The following is a 16240-nucleotide window of genomic DNA, read 5'->3' on the forward strand; positions in this document are numbered from 1 at the left end:
GTATTCAGAAAGAAGCGACTCCATCTTGCTTTTTCCACACCACACATTTCATCCACTGTTTCCGCAGCAAAAAATTAGGGCCCATCCGGCAACGTATCGAGGAAAATCTCATCCCTGCCTTTGTTTGCTCCCGGTGTCTCTTGAGCCTGGGCTCATCTGTGTCCGCCTGCTGAGTGCTGAGCTGCTGGAGCTCGGTAGCGATGGGCAGAGTTGAGAAGCCCGGTGCCACCAGGCTCGGGGACCTGGGGCGGGGGGTCGGGGCAGGGGAAGGTCTCTCCTTTCAGCCAAAAATGCCACGGTTTGAGGCAAACCGAAGAACGCTGTTCTCGGGAGTGTGGTGAGACTCTACTGGCGGGTTTCACGCGCAGTTGTCACCTTCGATAAAGATGTCATTTCAGTTGATCCCATCGGCTGTTTCTCAGCATGCTTACACACCGTGTCGTCACGTGTCTTTTGCACAGGGCTTTGGTTTCCTTCCATAACATCACTGAGCAGTTTCCCCCCCCCAAAAAAAAAAAAAACATTTAACATTTCAAGTGACAGAGGTCTTTTGATTTTCATATGTTTTCTTCATGCTCTTTTCTTTTTTCTTGTGTATTGTGATGTTTGCGTTTGGCAGCTGATTCCTAAAATGTGTTTTGTTTTGTTTTTTTCATGCATGGACTTGAAAAGGGCCAGGAAATACCATCATTTACATATAACACATGTTCCTAGGTTTCCTGGAAAGAATTTACTCTTCAACAAAAATGTCACTGTTTACAGTGTTGACTTAAAGAATTGACATTTCATTTATCTAGTCTTAACTACTTGTGGTTATTTCATATGAGAAGGATTGACTCTGAGTGAAAAAATCATGCATGCAGACGTTTTCTCGAGCATGAAAGTGCCGATGGTGTGTGTTGTGCTTGTACATCCCTTTCCTTTACGTCCCTTGCATCTGTCGAACGTAGAGCTTTTATTTTCACGTTACTACCTTCTCAGCTCCCCGAGTTTAAAACTCAGAGGCAACAAACAGCCTGTGTTTGAGCACCAGTCTAATCTTTATCGCTCGAGCCCACTAAAGACCAGAAAACCCAGATAAAATATTGGCGTGACTACATCTACTTGCCTTTATTGCATAATCGTAGCAATTAAAGATACTCGATGTCCCGAAAGGTCACAGCAGACAAGCAAACCACTTAATGCGGAGGGTTGCTCCTAAATTTTGTCTGAAAGACTGATCGTTGTAGTATGGCAACTGGAGCGGATGCTTCAATATCACAGGCTACATCTGCCGTGTGAGCTCGTGCATGGTGTTTACGACTTGTATTTGTGTTTGGGGGGGGGGTTCGTTTACTCATAAGTACTTCAATATTTTAAGTGATAAGAGCATGATACCTCTGTGTCGAGCGAGACGTCTTAACACCAGCCAGTTGAGGAAAAGCATGGTGACTCGTTCGGTTTCGTTTGTGTGTGAATTAATTCCTGTAGTTTTCTTTATGGATGCGCATACGTTTTGGTTTTTTTAAGGTCTGAGTAATGCATTAACCGTTTGGAACGTTCCTTTGGCTCAGCCTTGTGAGGACACAGTAAATAAAGGGCACTGTCAAATTTACCTTTTATCGTTTGATTGTAACAGCCTTTTCAGAGTTAAACGCAGTACGGGTCCTACCGTCGGTCTCTCAGGTAACCGTAGACCAGTTAATTCTTTTCAATATTGAGCTCTGAATTAAAAAAAAAAAAAAAATTACATTGATTCTACTTTTCAAGAAAGTATACAGTTTAAAAAAAAAAAAAGTTTAAAAATTTTTCAGCTTTCTAAAACCGTTCAGATTTAAACAGTGTTTATTTTTAGATCTAAAACTATGAGATTTGACAGTGCCCTGTTGAATTTGCCTGTAATATTTCATGTTTCTGGTAATTTGTGAAAGACTGAGATACAGAATCCTTGCCTTTTTAACAGTGTGGTGGCTTAAGTGTAAACTGTCTGATAGATGAGTCATTCCTCCCGGTTGGTTGAAGAATACCGCTCCAATACCTTAGTTTGTCAAAGTCGTTACGGTGTATTCACCGATTCTCCAGCTCCTTCCCAATTTTCTTTTTTTTTAATCACCAAAACAGTATAAAATGACAAATCTGCTTGTATATCATCAAAATCACTGGGAGGCTTCGTTTTCATATACACGGCGTAAGGCGTATGAGCAGAAAAACGTAAATGGGAGCATGCAGGAGTCTGCGTATTTAAAAGTTGGAACGGAATGACTTACTCTGCACAGTTGGTTTAAACACTAAGCTTAAAACGGCAAGCTCTCCCACTTGGCTGAGGTAATTCATATAACATTTCAGATGGACTTTGTACGGTTGGACGCTAACGAAAAAAATAAAGTTTCCTTTACGTTCCTGTGAAGTAAAAGCATTAGAGAGCGGGAAACGGATTGATGTTTCCCTGCGGTAGAGAGTGGCAGTGTCCGACATCGGTTTCGGGTGGAAATGTCTTGATCGGTGTGTGAACCATTTGTTTGTGAGCTCCATCCCACCCCGCTTCGAGGCTTTGCATGGTACCCGTAACTAACTCTCCTCGGCAAAGGCACCCAGCTGAGGCTTGGCTTGGTTTATACATTCTGCTTCTGTTTACTTCTTAACAGGAGTCGACAGAGAGCTCCAATACCACCATTGAAGACGAGGATGTGAAAGGTACGATTTTAAGCTTGAAACATTTGGAGAAGCAATAACGGGAGTTATGGGAATGTATTCCGTTAGGTCATTAAACACAGAAACTCCTAATGAATCTTAAGAGACAATACTATTTTTCCTTGTTTAAAAGAAATCACCTTTATGCCTTTCTGTGTTACTTCTGGCGTGTTTTAGACCTACCTTTGACTTTTCGTTTCCCGAAACACCATTTGCCATGGTGTTTTGGGATGAAGAGTATAAAGTTACTGCTTATTAACTAACGTACTAGTTACAGTAATAATAGCAGTAGATTAAAAATGCGTTAAGTCAGTGCTTTGTAACGCCTACTTAATTTATGTACTTTTAGCATGCATTTGTGTTTTGGGTTTGCTCTTTTTTGGTTTTGGATGACACCGTTTAATTTTTATTCTGTTCAGATGCCAGTGTTTTTTCATGTTTCTCTTTTGTTCTGTCCATACACTTATTTTAATCTTCTTTTACTCTTCAAAAAACTAAAATCAGTAATTTTTTTTTATAAAATTAGTTCTGTAACTTCACAAATATGGGGTTTGTTTCCATTTTTCCCCCCTAAATGTTACACTGTGATGTTACTCATGCTTACTCTAATAACTTTCTGTCTTAAAACAAAGGGTTTTTTTTTTTTAAAAAAAAGAGTATTAGATTTGTGTATCTCTGATTCACAGAAAAGGTGGTTTTTCAGCCTCAAAGAACTATGTTATACGTACAGGTGAAGCGCAGGCCAGAGGTGATAGTAAAGATAAAATGTGGAAATGGAAAAGAGAATTTGTAGCGAATTATTGTAACGTGGGGTTTGCTGTCTGTTGGAGGTGTTAGAAGGCCAAAATCACCGTTAAAAGCCTGTATTAGCAGAGGTGGGCCCTAAAATACGGACTCGAATCCACTTAAAGAGCATCGTTGGCCTCTGAAGAGCACGGGAGCGTTTTACAATTCAGATGAGATTCCACCGTAAAGTCATTAGAATCGTATCAGAAATATCTGGCGCTTCGTTTCTGGCCGGTAGAATGGGTTCTGTGTACGTTTGATAACAATATCGGTATCGCCAGGGATAATGAATGACGGCGGAAGCATGAAAGCACAGTCTGCGGGCAGCGGCTGCCCAAGGAGCGCCCGGTTGGAAATGCGGATTTATATTTATATATGGGGCACGCACGTCACGGCAGCATAGCTCCGGCGCGGAGGGGAGACCAGAGCCAGCCCGTGGCAGAGACCAGTGTCCCGCCTCTGCTGCTGTACCCTCTAATATCTGCAGCCTGCCGTAATTTTTCCCTATTTTCACGTGGTTGGCGTTCCCTCGGCGGCGAGAAGATTTTTCTATCCGCTGCTAGTAGCGACGCGGCTGGGAATCGTGGCTTCGAGGGCCGGTGGAGCCGCGCTTCGCTCGTGAGTTGCTGATGTTGGCCCTTTGTTCTCAAAAGTTCCAGCGAATCGTTTCACCTCCGCTGGAACAAAGTCTTGGCTGCCGGCACCCGCTCACTTTAAATAACGAGCTAGTGATAGCGGTTCGAGTTAATGCGGAGTAATGGCTCGGAGAACAATTACAGGTATCTGCGGCTGATGCAGAGGAAAATACGGTGTAATTTACCTTTATTCATAACGCTTTGTGTTTCTTCCTTCAAACCACTGTGTGTAGTTTAGCAACTAACCTCGTTAAATGAACAATTTAATTATAGGGCCTCTGCGTGACGATATCACGTGATGTTACAACAGTAGGAGTTTTATAAAATTCTGCTTGAAGCTTAGCGTGCGGAACGGTGTCTCGGGAATACGGTTGTAAGAAAAACAACAATGAAGACGTTTTGCCTGGTTCTTTTGTAGGATTCTGTAGGATCACGGTTAAGCGCCGATCGGACGGCCACCGTGTCCTTTATTCCCAAACCAGAAAGGAGGATCCTGCGGTGACCGCAGGGCGGAGAGACAAGATGCCGCTTGTGTCCCCCTCTTTGCTTTTACAGATGTAGAGTGTTCAGCGGGGGAAGTTTTCTGTGATTTGTGGGTTCCTGACCCGCTGCTGCATTGTAGCGGTGCAAAGGGCATAACGAAGCGCCGGAGAGATCATGACTCCAGAGAGACCACGGCATCGTGTATTTTCTGGAGCCTGCAGAAGCAGCTGAAAGCTGTTAAGCGTGCTGCGGCAGCGCAGGCTGGTGTTGCTCTTCACCTGCTCTGGTGGGAAGGTGGGATGCTTCCTCCCTGCTGAGAATGACGGTTTGAAGCGCTTCCATCGTGGATGATCCACGATACAGCCTGTTTCAGCATCAGGCCCACACGGCAGGACCGCAGCCCTGTTCGCCAGGCACCAGGGGCACGGCTTATTCCCACGTTAGAGGGATTTCATTTTATTTAAAAAACAAATATCCCCCTGCCATTAACTGCGTGCAAGCTTGCTTGTTTTTCGCTTTTTAGTATTCCTCTCGCACTTTCAGTCTTCCCACCGGAGGCTGCTTTTCAGATTGTTTTATGATAAATTAAAGCTAAGGGTACCCCTAGGGTGTAATTTCTAGAATGATTCAGGGAATAGGCAGTCCTGCAACCCTGACAGCTATTGTAAGCTCAAGCTTCGTGCTGCAGCAAGGCACTTAGGAAAGATGTTTTCCCCTTTCACCAAACTGGACTTCTGGATGTAGGTTTTCTAGGACAAGAGTGAGGAGGCTGGTTTTTTGTCAGGAGCCGGCTGCTGGCTGCAGAGGGAGAGAAGATGCGGATAGGGAGGAATGGATTGCAGAGGAAGCAGAGAGAGTTCTTTCAGATTACCGACTGTCTGGGTCCTTAGGCGTATGCTCAAGATGATGCTCGTCACCAAATTTGAGATCTAGAAGGAATGCTCCCCACCTTAGGTGGTCCAAGGACCTTAAAAATCTTTTTGCTTTTCTTCACAGCATGGAGCACGACCCGGGGAGAGGCTGTCTCCTTCCTGTGAAGGAGAAGGGAAATGGGGATGCTGCTCTGGAACTAAGTGATAATAGCATGTTTTGTAGTATTGCAGTACAGAATTGTAGACTGGTTTGGGTTGGAAGGGACCTTAAGGATCATCCAGTTCCAAGCCCCCCGCCCTGGGCAGGGACACCTCCCACCAGCCCAGGTGGCTCCAAGCCCCGTCCAACCTGGCCTTGAACCCCTCCAGGGACGGGGAATGACTCTTCTTTGCCAAGGAGTGCAATCTGTGCACTTTATTCCTCCTCCAGTTATTCTAACACCCTGCCTAGGTTGCACAAAAAGGCCCAAGGTTCCTTCCTTTGTACAGACGACCAGCCCACACGTATTTGAAACATTCAGCTCTGCATCAAGCGGTTTCCTTATTTTTTTAATTGATTTGGCTCTTTAAAGCTGTGCGGATCATGTGAGGCTGTGTGGGATATATCATCTCCGGCACAGTTGCGGTTTTGTGCGCCCTGTGGGAGTGCGTGCACATATTGCATGTCTGTACGAAGTATTACAAATGTTGTGATTCATTAAGAAAGGTAGCAATTAAGGAGAAAAAAAAAGGTCTTAGATGAGCTATCACAAATGTGTCTTTAGGAACAGATTCTCATATCTGTCAGGGAATGCATGAAGTATTCCCCTCTCATGTCAGGATCTCACCCTATTTTTGCTTTTGAAGGCAGGTATTTTAACTCGAAGACAGTAAAATCAGGCTTATTTTTCAGTTGTTATTTATTGAAAATCTTAGCGTCTGTAACTTTGTCTTGCTTGTGTATGCGTTTCACAGAATCGCCCAGAATTTACATCTTTTAGGACCGGAACATATTTCTTTTACTAGGAACAGCGCTTGGCGACCAATAGCGAGCTTTAATAATTCAAGGAATAAGCTAATTGTAGAATTTGAGTCTGAAATTACTTGAAGGTTCCTTGCTGACATAAATTTCTGACACTAACCATTGATCCAGGGCTTATCTGCATGACAGCGATCCCTCCTAAGTGCAAGGAGAGGAGCGGACGGAAAGAACATACGGAAAACTGGACCGGAGGCAATGCCTTCTTCTGGGATTGCTCGTGGGATTTCTCCTTCCTGGAGTAATGAGACCGGAACTCTCGGGCAGCATCTCTTTGATATGAGATGGACGCTTTTTTTCAGTAACGCCGTAGAATGCCATCGTTATTTTAGCCGGCAATGCACACGGGCTTTTATAAAGCCGAGTTGATAAATTTGTCATGGTCAGGAAATGTAGATTTCGCCTGGTATTTTATTGCCCCCAGAAATGAATTGATGAAAAGCACTAGTAAGAATGACGATTCCCTTGCTGCCTTGTAAGGCACTTAGAGATTAGATAAACTCTGGCTAATCTCTGCTACTCACTACATCTCGAAGGTACGTCGCTTCGAAACACTAACCCTTCAGGAGGCAGGAATTTTCCTGTATTTTGCTAACTTGTTTCCTTTTATACCTGTTGTTTTTATTTCAGTTAACAGTAGAAAGAAGCCAATTTAAACAAATCCGTTTGGAACATACTTGCCTGGCGAAAAAACTTGAAATTTCTAAGAACGTTTTTTTTAAAAGCTCTTTCAAAACCCTGTATATCTCATTACTGGAGAGAGGGATAAATCTGCGCTGGCATCTGAACAGAGGCAGTTACGGCTACGACCTTTACAACTGTTCTTTGGCACCCACGCTGCCTCCCAAAAGCACATCATTAACATTGTTTGTCTGCTCAAAAGATTTTATAAGTTCTTGTTGCTTGTGATTAAATTATCGTTATTTTTCTTTTGGCCTTCTCCTTTTTTTTTTTTTTTTTTCTTTCTTTCTCCCCCTTCCCACCCCCCCCCTCACATCTACTTGACCCTCATACAGCTCTCACAAAGGAGGGTGACACGGAGAGGCTGTGTTCCACCCACCATCACTCCTCCTCTTCCATTGCTTCTTCATCCCGGTGGTCACCAGCCTTGCCGTGCCCCAGCGGCCGCTCCTGCTGCCAGTGCCTGCTGAGGAGTCTGGTCACCCTCTACCTCGTCATCTTTGTTTGTTCATATGTTGTGTTTCTTTCCATCAATTCAGCGGGCAAGTCCACGAAAAGTGCAAACTCTGAGAGTCATTCGCTTGAGTCTGAGCTCTCCCACTCCACTCCTTCCTCTGTGCTGTGTAAGTTGAGAGACTCATCTCCCCAGATGATCTCTTTTGCCTCTCCTCCTCTTCCCTCCCCATCACCTGACAGTAGCACAAGAAAGGTCGATTCTGTGATCTGTCTGATCTAGGAATGACCTTTCCTTAGGGTTTACAAAAGTACGGACTGTATTTTTTTAGATATTTATTTCTCGGCCAGGCTTTTTTAATTGTAAAAATACTATCATCAGCTCTATAAATTTGTCTTTCAGAAAGTTGTGTCCTGCAGAGGTAATCTTCGCAGCAGTTTTCAACTTAGACATAAATTTCCCTCTCCCCTCTGGCTCGGATCCTGGATAGGGTCTCCAGATTAATTAATCACCTGTTACGTTTGTGTATGCCACGAAGGCGCTTTCTTCAGCATCACCATTGATAAACCAACCCCAACGCTGCTGTGACAGCTGTCAGCTTGCAGCAGTGATTCGTGACAACTGAAAAGTTTCATGCTTTGCTTAGGAGGAGCCCTGTGATGACTGGTCACCAATTAACTGCAAAGGAAATCGTTAGGGTGAGGAGACTCCGTTTGAGCGGTTCAAATATGAGAGGAAAAAGGCATTGTGTTACTAGCTTGCGCACTGGTAGAACATAAAAGGCCTGGGTAGATGCATTTCTTGTTTCTAAATTAACTCAGAAATTCTTTAGAAATTCTTCGGAGGGACCTTGTGAGTTGGAACGGGGAATGACTTCCCAGGAATGTGGGTTCCGCTTGCGGGATGCTGGTCCTGCATCCCGTGTGTGTTAGGGCGGTCGCGCTGGTCCTAAGAAGGGGCATTTGCAGCGGTCAAGGCGAGATCCAGACGGGCCCTTGGAAAGACAGGCTGGGCGTAATTGGCCTGAACCTTATGTTAAATTTGAGCGGAATTTTTGGTAGGTGCAATTAATGCAGGTGAGAGGGGAATCGGTACCCGAGGTGGTGGGCTGTCTCCGGTCACAGCTGTTGACAGGTAATGTTGAAAGAGCAGCTTCGTTCCAAGGGAGAAGCTGGGTCGTCTGTGTCGGTATATAGAGGACTACATATCAAACTAGAACTACAAATACCGACAGCGCGATCCATACAGAACCTTAGAGAAGAGAGGAATTAATAGGAAAGGCATGGACCTGTATAACATTCAAAGCTAACACATCAGGAACACGTGCCGTAAGGTACACGTCCCCAGAAAAATCTTATCACGTACCCAACGTTTTCAGATCCGAATGCGAGCAGTCTCACATTTCCTGCTTCATTGGGTAGTTAATAGTGCCAAGACCACTGTTAATGTTTAAACATAAGCGTTCATTACTAATTTTTCTTACCAAGTTCAGGAACAGAGGCACCTCAGGTAATACCGCCGTCCTTGAAAAAGTAGATTATTTTAGTTACCCTGAAAGAGCGTGGTGCGGAAATGGCATGGTACGTATATACCGTGACATTTTAAGAACGTGAACAACCTCATATTTATTCTGCTCGTTCTGTGACTTCAGAAACAAGCACGCTTCTTCGCCCCTTTGTTCCACACAAGAAACTTCTCAAAAATCCTATTAAATAGCGCAGGTAGAATTCCGTTTAAGGAATGCAATAACCATCAAATTAAGCAACCACCTATTGTGAGGCAGGAAGAGTTTTAGGTGAAATTATTCCGGTGAAGCTCCTTGGTGAGGACATGGTGGTACTACTACACCTGGTAGTTAGCCTACCGACTCGGGTTTGCCTAGATGATTTACAGATTAGAAAGTTAGAATTTGCCAAAAAAAACTAGTAGGCAAAACAGCAGAAGTTAACCCAGCATTTGAATATTCATCCCAATAAGAGGGAATATTTAATTCCGTTAAATAACTAAGTTTAGCGACCAAAGAAACTGCAAAGTCCCCGTAACCTCACCTGTCCTCAACTTAGTTTGAAAAATGCGTGTTTCTGGTATAATACAGTTTTAGAAATGGCTGCGATAACGCTGTGTTTCCTGTAGCTGCACGTTTAATAGGGATCAGCAGCCCCCTGGCCTGAGAAAATTCAGAAAACCAAAAGTAGTTATTGTTTACCAAGAAATAGGATTAATTCAAGCACGAGGAAAAAGAATTTCGGTGCTGAGAGCAGACATTAGGAATATGATAGGCTGTTATTATAACCTGCCGGTGTGGCTAACGGGAGATGTGCTTGTGCTAGCCTGGGTTGGAAGCGGAGTTTTGTTGGCGTGGCTCTAACGATCTGATTCAGAACGCCGGTATCTCTGCAGTATTACTATAGAGAAGCTACCGGAGTTGTGTACATTTGGCAGGCTTACCTTCGCTGGAAAGAAGATAATTGCTACGAACAGCTATAGGGATGAGTCATTTTCACTAGCAGCGAGCGATATTAAAAAATCGGTGAAAGCTAGTATGGCCGAGACTGTTTTTGGTAAACTACCTGGGAGTCAGAGGGCTTGCTGGAGACGGTGATACAGTGATTCTGATTTTTAAATGACATCACAGGGAGAGCTCAAATCAGTGTTTTCGAAGAGCAGATTTGAGAATGTAGAAGGAACAAAAAAGAAAAAAAAACTATACCGTGAAGTCAGGCTACAAAGTTGAGGACGGGAGGTGGTGGTCAGAGGCACGTGCAGTTTCTTTACGTCCAAAGCATCTGGGAAATGAGCTGGGCTCCAGCGATGAGCCGGATGAAAACCCGGTACCTGACAGCACAGCGGTAAGGTGGCAACTGAAATGGTCTGTGGTGTTAGCTCCGTGGAGCGTGAAACTGAATTCACTCTCTGTTTGTTGTTAAGTAGCAATTATTACAATTGTCAGTATACGTTATAAAAAAGAAAAATACTGATTTCTTAGCTGGGAAACTTGATAGGTTTTAATCTGCCGTCACAGACACGGGGAAAAGGATGATGCAAACGTGGCGTGTTGAGGAAGGATTACCGTATAGTTAAAGCTTTAAGTCCGGAGAGTAAAACATCTCCATTCCCGTGCTTGAGGTATTGAGGAATATATTTTTAAAGGTAACGCAGTTTTCCTATGAGTGAAATAGGCAAATGCCACATGTCTTGGAATTATTGTTTGGGGAGGAGGAGGATTATTATCATTATCATTATCTCAAGTCATCTCGTTGCTTGTTAAAGCTTATTTAAAAGGAAGGAGATGTAGAATTTAAGGTTATTATTGATTTTTCCATTGTAAAGCACTAGTGGACAACAAGAAGCTTTCTCTGAATTGGTGGAGTGATTAGGTAGGAGCTCAGTTTAAATTAAAAATGTGCACAGCGGCAAAGCTTGTTAATGTCTCGGTTATCCAGACTTTAAGCATCATTTCTGGAGACGGCAGCCAGATTCCATGATTAATGTAAGATGTTGAGAAACCTTAGTGCAGTATCTTGTAAGCGCGGTGACCATGACGCAGCTTTGTTCTGCATCTCTAGGCGATTTGTCATTAAAAAATAAACATTTGCCACACGGTATAAATATTAGTGTAATTGTATGGTAGCTCCAAGGAGAGAGCATCTTTAGAAATAATCAATTTCATAGAACTAAAAAGAAACTATGTAGGGCACGTGACAAGTTGCTTAACATCACGTTATGCTAAAGGTTTAAAAAGGAGATGCATTCACTTTGTTCGATCGGTTTTGTCAGTATAGGGTGGAAAAGCCCTGGGATAATTTTTCAGAGACGTTTGGCTACATATCTAATGAATTACGTTTAACCTGTAGGCTGACAGGTTTTCAGACAGGTGAAAGACAGTCGATGGCCTAAAAAAATACCTGCAAACTGTCCGCCTGTATCACGATTTGCTGAATCAGAGGGAATCTTCGGGATTGGCAGGCGCCAGGAGAGAGGCGTTACATGTAAGGTGACAACTCAGACGTCTTAGGTCACATCAAAGTTTAAGCGGTGGGGTGAGAGAGAAGCTCTGATCTTAACGTACGCTAAATTTTGAGGGACTTCTGGAAGTCCCCTGGCGCATGCCTTGTCACCTGAGGGTCTCGGTATTTTGTGACGTAGATCTGAGATTCAATCAGCCGTTTATTCGTGCACCACCACCTTTTATTCTCTTCACAGAAATTACTTTCTTGGAATACTCGTGGAATAAATTGTAAGAGACGCTATCGGCAGAGAATTTTTCAAATCTTGGCGTGAAGAGTATGGTTTTGAAAAAGGTTTTGTGATGTTTGCTGTATTCCTCAGCTTTGTAGGGTAGCAGCCCAGGTGGTAAGGTTGAATGACTGGTACATCCACATTGCCAGAGTTCGTTATACAGCACGGGATAAAATTTCTAGTCTCTTCCTCTTCCTTTTCAAACTTTGGTTGTTTTCAGAGTATAGAAATGGCATTAGTGGCTGTGTGCTTTCCATCTAATTGCCGTTTGCTGGGACGATGTTCAGGTTAGAAACGAAGCGAGGTCCCCCCAGACCGTTCCACTCAATTTTAGCTGCCCGGTGTCACCTTGATAAGGACTGGACTGTTTTAAAATGATAGCACAATGGGCAGGATTTGTCTCCCCAGATTCAGACATCCTCCACAATGTAGACATCTATATTTGAGCTAGTTGTCTAGACTCCCTTCAGTCAACGCAAATAGGTCAGATGAGTCACGCTTGTCTTAAATATCTATTTTAGGATATGACGAATCGTGCCCTGAAAGTGCTTATTTCTCTCCATTGACTGTAAGGGAGGGGAGCTGAGAGAACAAACGCACTTGTCTGTACTTATACATGTCCAAAATGTTGTGAGATTAATCCAGTCTGATGTGTACCAAGAAATGGAGTTAAGAGTACCGAGTTGAAAAGTTTTCAGGGTTTTTGGTTTTTTTCCCCGGAGAAACAACATGGGAGCAAAGTAAGAGGCAGAATCGTTTTAATCATCTTCGAGTTGCAAGTGCAGCCTGCACCGCGCTTACTTGATAAGCTGTTTTCTGAAAGACCAAAAATATTGGGTTTATCCTTGGCTACTGTGATGACTGTTCCTAGGGTTGTTTTGTGTTAGAAGAAACGTGTCAAAGACCAATAAAAAAAGTGTATTCCTACCTCTGCAAGATCAGTGGGGGTAATTACTAACCATTCCAACGCAGTAGTTAGACGGTCGATCATCTAGAGCATTGATAACAGTAGAAAGATACTCGCAATACGCGAGTGAAGCCTAAGGTGTTTTATTATTTTCAGAAGAAAAATACTGATGTCGATTGGGGGAAAGTGAGTGGAAATACGGTGGTCAGTCAATTACCAAGGATTCTCTTTCTGCGTGCCACAAAACGTGAAGTTTCTGGTGCCTGTGTTTCCGAAGACTTCATTTTCACGTTATCTGCCGCTCGTTTTGATTCCGCCCCATCTCTCAGCAGTTAAAATACCAAAGCAGCCATCATTTCTGTGTCATTCTTGTAGATTGAGTTAGCAGATGTTGCTTGGGGCTGCAGGAGGGAAGAAAGGCCCCATAGTTCCCTCCTGGAAAAACAAGCTTTGCTGTTGTTTTGTACTTTCTTCTTGTCCTGTGATACTCGATTTCACTAGCCGTGAGACTGCACCTTGTACGTTTTAAGGCGTTTATAGTCTTAGGTGCCTTTTTGAGTAAATGGCGTTCTTACTTATTTTGTGTTCTTCAGATACTAGCGTTAAAGGTGTTCTTTAATTCTAAAAGATTACCCCCACCCTGTATAGCTGAGCGGGGAAAAAAGGTAGTGAAATACAGCTAGAGGTTAGTAACTCCTTTCAAGTTAACATATGCGCTACTGCAGTGCTGCGGAAATAATTTTTGCCAGTGTTAGGAAATGTTCCGGGTTTGTTCTTTTCTTCTTATTTGGTCTTTTTTATAGCTCTTCTTCATCATATTTTTTTGCTCGAACTGCCTTTTGTATTAGCCATATACCTGCTCATTCGCCAAAGCAGGGGTTGTATTTTTTTTGAACTGCTGATACCTTCTTACCTTAACTCACTGTCCTTACAGGGCTGAAGGTTATATTTAGAGAGTAGGTCCATGGTCTTGTCTTTAATGGTTTTACTTCACCCGTATTCTGAGGAAAAAATGTAAAAGCTACCATCTTTTCCACACGGGTTTGCCATTTTATGGTAGCTTTCTGCTACGCTACCTGCAGTCCTTTTTCATCATTAGTTTTTCAAGAAAATGGCTCGGCACCTTTGACTTCGTTTAACAATATTCTTCCCTCACACATCAGTTCTTTTAAAAACACCAAACGTATTTTTGCTGAGTAATCCCTTGTTTACAGAGATGAAAAAATTTTATGCCGTACTCTTAAGACGGTGTAGATGGGTCGGGCTTCAGTTTTTCAATGGGCTCTTATCTCACCCCTTAAAAAAAGTTGCTGAACCAGTTTTATCAGAATCCCATTGCAATTTTTGAGTTTTTCTCCTGTATCCTGTTTTTGTCATTTATCAGACAAACTCCTACGTGCCGTAAGATCAGATATGGTCCTTGCACTCTGAACACGTGGTGATATTTTGAAGGGAGAGAGTAAGACAGCCGTAATACACGTCGCTCGTAATGCCAAAGAACATTTTGGTTCAGTCCGATGGGCTCAGCACATAATTCTCCTAGAATTCAATACAAGCAAAGTTTACGATTGGATCAAAAAGAAAAAAAAAAAATCAAATTAAAATGGTGATTGTAAGTGACAGTTGGCCGGCAGATGGGAACGGGCCAGATGCCTCTTCCCTAATGCCTCCTGTGTTCGCTTGCTGTCCTTGTGTAGTTTGTAATGTGTATTTTGATGGAAAAAGATATTGGAGATTTGGAAGAGCGTACGTTAACGCGGAGTCCCTCAACTTTATGATGAAAATTTGCTCATTTTTTTACCACTTTAATAAGCGCCAATTATTTCGGGCAGATGCTGTCTGCAATAAGCAGGACCTTGTTCCTACCAATATGGGTTCATCTTCAGCGCCCTCCCTGTTTCTTCCTTTGCACTAAGGAAAAGGGCGAGTATTTGACTTGATTCACGTGGCCACCGAGTCATGGCTGCATTTTCCTTCCAATTCTCTGCTTGTTGTATTCCAGTTCTTCCCTGTCTCCCTTCTCTTCCGTCCTCCCAGGCTAAAGCTCTGCTTCCTGGAGCATGTATTTATCGTCCAAAATACTTTTGGTCTGTATTTGTACTCGGTCACCCTGCACCCACACGCATACCTACACAGAAAGTATAAAATGCCAAGATCCCCAAAAATCAATTAGCAGGAGATCTGTGTAAAATCACAGTGGCTACTGAGATTTTTAATTGTTCTTCCATCTCTGATGTTACCGAGTCTTTCATACTGCCTTGTTCTTGACCATATTTCTCTTGTAATGTTCACTCTTGCTCTCAAATGAATAAAAAAGGCTGAGACCAAGGCGAGGGGTTTTGCACCCAGGATAAATAATTTCTAAATTATGCTCCACCTCTGCCTTTGGCTCTTAGTCCCTTTCTGCCAGTGAGATTGCATATCGGATTGCTAAAGCGGAAAAAATCTAATTTTCTGATATGTGTGTCGTTATTTGTGTGTTGCTGCAAGGGAAGAGCAGCGTAGTTGCTTTCAGGTACGGTTTCATGTGGTCCCTGTAATTTCGTAGAAGAACTGAGAAATGAGTTGGTAGACAGATGATTTGGCAACATCTCTCTCTTCCTGACGGTCCGCATCGTGAACCGGGAAGTCTTTCCACACGGACTTGAAGAACTGTTGTGAGTGCTGGAGTTGGTGATGGATTTGAGCCAGTGATAGCGCCTTCATCTCCTTCACTTCCTCTGCTGGCCTGCGGAGCTTCCTGATGGATGCGGTTTCTATTCCACGGGAAGGTCGGCAGGCACGGCTCTACTGGGTGTTAGCACTGCCCAGAGAAACTTTGCTGGAACCTGGTTCCTAGCAGAAAGCTTCATGAAAACATACGTTCCACTGCAATTTCATTTTGGAAGAAAAAAAAAAAAAAACAAAACAGGAAAAAGAGCAATTTGGGCAATACGGCGCAATCTCACCCTTCTGGGGTTGATGTTGAATTATATCTTGTAATGTAGTACGACATCAAAGGTACGACTGAAGCGCAACATGTTGATTGGGTCCATCAAAATGGTTTTTAAATGTTTGTTAGGAAAAATGGCCGTTCTCATTCATCTTGAAATCAAGTCTCAAAATCTCAAAGATTCGTAGGGAGAAACTGTCGTTGGCATTCCTTTAACTCAGACTATTGAAGGCAGGAACAGATGCCAGCGAGCCAGGTCACCGTCCAACTAAATTGAGCTGTTGCACAGCGTTCATTTAAAACAAAATAAAAACACCTTCATAAGCCTCTGGGCTTTGATCGTGGAGTGTTGCGTAACAGAATATATTCAGATATTCACTGGTGTTTGCTGTCTCGGAGTACGTATAACGTGTAAGTTAACTGTGGGCTTCTCATGGTAACACTCGGAAAAGAAATGACTGACGTTGGCGAAAAAGGGACTATTGCCAATCGCCTCTAGCCCAGTGAAAGTAAAATCACGTGTCCCTGTGGTTTTCTCTCTCTTGCACGTGGGAGCTGCAGGA

General features: G+C 43.3%; 1 protein-coding gene across 35 annotated transcripts in view; it reads left to right on the forward strand.

Annotated features, from left to right (window-relative positions):
* CAMK2D (calcium/calmodulin dependent protein kinase II delta) overlaps positions 1 to 16240 on the forward strand; it is a 159724-nt gene that overhangs the window by 131133 nt on the left and 12351 nt on the right. For 19 of the 35 annotated variants that reach the window (XM_063336336.1, XM_063336334.1, XM_063336335.1 and 16 more), the window contains one exon: positions 2625 to 2673. In XM_063336336.1, coding sequence (XP_063192406.1) covers positions 2625 to 2673 — 49 coding nt within the window. Of the gene's footprint in view, positions 1 to 2624; positions 2674 to 7684; positions 7769 to 16240 lie in introns of all 35 variants that reach the window. The other 16 variants (XM_063336316.1, XM_063336317.1, XM_063336319.1 and 13 more) reach the window with 1 other exon arrangement.

Source organism: Chroicocephalus ridibundus, chromosome 5 (assembly GCF_963924245.1).
Source record: "Chroicocephalus ridibundus chromosome 5, bChrRid1.1, whole genome shotgun sequence".
NCBI lineage: Eukaryota > Metazoa > Chordata > Aves > Charadriiformes > Laridae > Chroicocephalus > Chroicocephalus ridibundus.